General features: G+C 38.1%; 1 protein-coding gene across 1 annotated transcript; it reads left to right on the forward strand.

Annotated features, from left to right (window-relative positions):
* The first annotated feature begins 229 nt into the window (after positions 1-229).
* LOC131157151 (GATA transcription factor 9-like) lies at positions 230-2227 on the forward strand. The gene is made up of 2 exons (XM_058111070.1): positions 230-661; positions 1294-2227. Exons 1-2 carry the CDS (start codon positions 431-433, stop codon positions 1960-1962), a joined length of 900 nt encoding a protein of 299 aa, XP_057967053.1. The 5' UTR covers positions 230-430; the 3' UTR covers positions 1963-2227.
* The last annotated feature ends 1074 nt before the right edge of the window (positions 2228-3301 follow it).

Raw genomic sequence — 3301 nt, forward strand, 5'->3', positions numbered from 1 at the left:
TAAAAAAAAAGAGAGGAAATTGGGGTGAGGGTAGAATGGTCATTTCAAAAGATGAGGGGTAGTTAAACCGGGGGGCAATTAAACAAAATGGGAGTGCAAATGCGTAATTTAACAAAGTGCAATTAACTTTATAGAACCTGCAAGCGACTTCCCTTTATTTTAATTTCATTTAATCAGGTAAAAGATCCCTAAAGTTTCCTTAATTTTCACTTTGGCCCCTATTTTACTCCTCAAAATCCTCCAGTCTCTCAGCTTCAGTCCCCGTGTCATCCCCTTCCAACCATACCACCCACCTCTCTCTTTCTCTCTCTAAAATTAGCCTTTTCTCTCTCCACACACACCTCTCTCTCTCTCTCTCTCTCTGCATTTCTCGCTCTCTCGCTAAAGTGGAAAAGAAGCCCTGTCTTAGGCTCCGAGCCTTGTCTGAGCAATGGACCAGTTCGCCGTCGAAGACCTCCTCGATTTCCCCAACGACGACGCTTTGATCACCGACGAATTCTTCGACTCCGTCACCGGCAACTCCACCGACTCCTCCACAGTCACCGGCGTCGACAGCTACAACTCCGCCGCCTCCGCTCGCGAACAGCCTCATTTCTCCGGCAACATCGCCAGCCGGCCCTTCGCCGACGCTCAATTCCCCAGCGACGAACTCTGCGTGCCGGTAATTCTCCCACCGACGCTCAATTTTGAATGCAGACCTTCTCCAGTTCTCCCCCTTCCTCAAAATTTTCCGTTATTACTCATTCTAAAATTTTTGCAAATGTTGCAGGTTAATTTTGGAAAGCAATTCTAAATTTTACTCAACGAAATTGTTTTAACTCCTTGTTCGTTTTCCACTCTTTGCTCGCCTGTGAATTTTGAAAATATATATACATACACAAAAATAGAAAAAATTTAAAATTTTCACAACTAACCAATTTTAGTAAAATAATCGTGTGGCTACTTTTCATTTTTCTAAATTACCGTTTTTTATCGGCAATTTATGAAAATATTCGTACCTTTTCGCTGGTAAATTCAAATAGAAAATTTTCTAAATTTATGAATTGAATTTTTTTTTTTTCCATTTTATCGTTACGTGAAAATTTTCGCGCGAAGCCTCGAACAACAAATTTTAGCAGCGGAATAATTTCTGTGCCTTAAATTTTCTGATCAACAATTTTCCGTTGCAAATTTTTTTAAAAATATTTATACTTCCGTTCTCATAATTCAGAAATTAATTTAAAACTTCCGAGTTTCATCAAATTATTATTTTAATTTTGCTTAATTTCAGTTTGTATATTAATTTTTTTGCAGTGTGATGACTTGGCTGAGCTTGAATGGTTGTCAAACTTCGTGGAGGAATCGTTTTCAAGCGAAGACTTGCAGAAGCTCCAGCTTCTCTCCGGACTCAAAGCTCCGGCCCACTCATCCTCCTCCGAAATTCATCCTATCGACCCCGAGAACCGAACCCGAGTCACCGCGCCCATGCTCCGGCCCGACGTGTCCGTCCCCGGCAAGGCACGGAGCAAGCGGTCACGCGCCGCCCCATGCGACTGGTCTTCGCGCCTCCTGGTGCTCTCCCCGGCGATGTCCTCCTCTGAGTTAGAGCCGGCGAAGAAACCCGGCAAAATGAAGAAGAGAGAGAGCTCGGAGAACTCCGAGGGGCGGAAATGCTTGCATTGCGCGACGGAGAAGACCCCGCAGTGGCGGACGGGGCCCATGGGTCCTAAAACGCTGTGCAACGCTTGTGGGGTTCGGTTCAAGTCGGGTCGGTTGGTACCCGAATACCGACCCGCCGCGAGCCCGACCTTCGTTTCCACAAAGCATTCGAATTCGCACCGGAAGGTTATGGAGCTCCGAAGGCAGAAGGAGTTCCAAAGAGCCCCGCAGCAGCCATTCGTTTGTCAGAATACCATTTTCGGGGTATCGGACGTTGGAGATTACTTGATAGTTGACCCGTCTTCATACGGGTCCGGCTTTTAGGGGTCTGATCTAGTGGGTGTCGGTATAGGACCCGGGTCGGAGTTTTTCATTTAGCACATTTTTGTAGTTTTTTTTTAAAAAAAGTCAAAAATTTGCAATTTTAGTTTTTTTTTTTTAAATTGAAAAATAGGGGAAAAATTAGGGGGAGAAGGGGGAATCGTTAAGTGTTAAGACTTAAGAGTACTCAATAGTGTTCTCTAATATTCTCATTTTTTAACTGCTGTATTTGGAAATTTTAGAATTAATCAATTTCCATTGGTGGAAATATTCTCCTTTTAAATTTTAAAATAAATATTATTTAATTTATTTTCAAGCAAACAAAAATATCTCTAGAAATTACTGTATAATTAATCATGCAAACAATGGGCCATATATGAGTCATGCCCATGCCTCATAATAATTTGTTGACATTCGCACATGGTGAAGTCACTTTATATATATATATATAGATATATATGATGATGAACTTGATATAAGTTACTTTAAAGTAATGTTTAGGAGTATGAATTTTGGATTGTGAATTTATATTTGAGCGGATTTAAATAAACTTTAATATAATTTTATATTATATTTTATTCAAATCCAACACAAATTTAAAATTCAAAAGCTCTCTAAATAATTGGGTAAAACATTTTGATATATATTTTTATCGATGTTCAAAATTCTAATTGAATCTACATATACAAAAAGGGTAATTTGTTTTCTATCATTTTTTTTTTCTTTTTTCAGTATCTGAACTCGATACCTATAATATAAAAAGTGTTAGATTTTAACATTGAAATGTCTGATCACATGAATTTAAATTGTTTGCATTAGAATTTTTGAATTCAATTTTTAAAAACTTCATGCAGTAAAAGAAAATTTTATTTTGAAGCATCCTTAGATGCAAAGCTTGAGGTGAGGGGGTTGGGTCCATGGTCCCTATCCTAGACCATACTTGATACATGTACATATGGAAAAGGGCATATGATCTGAAGGCTTGTTAACTTGGAAATTCTACCATAGCTTTCTTATGTACTAATCCTTCTTTCTCATGATTATGAAAAATAAATAAATAAATTTTGGGTGCAAAGGTAAAATGAAAAATTGATTTTGTTCTAAGAAAGGAATATTTCTTTTAAGGGGATAGGAAATTTAATATAGATAAGTATCTGAACATGAGGTATGCTTTAATGTATATTCTAAATAGTATAAAAAGTCGTGTTTAATTTGTAAGATGAAATGGAGCGAGAAATGAATGAAATGAAAATTTGAACAGACAGTATGATAAAATTAAATAATAGATTCCATTCCATTCTCCTCAATCTATCACGTTTCGATGTGCAAAACGTGTAATAAG

The sequence above is a fragment of the Malania oleifera genome, chromosome 6, assembly GCF_029873635.1.
Source record: "Malania oleifera isolate guangnan ecotype guangnan chromosome 6, ASM2987363v1, whole genome shotgun sequence".
Classification (NCBI taxonomy): Eukaryota; Viridiplantae; Streptophyta; class Magnoliopsida; order Santalales; family Ximeniaceae; genus Malania; species Malania oleifera.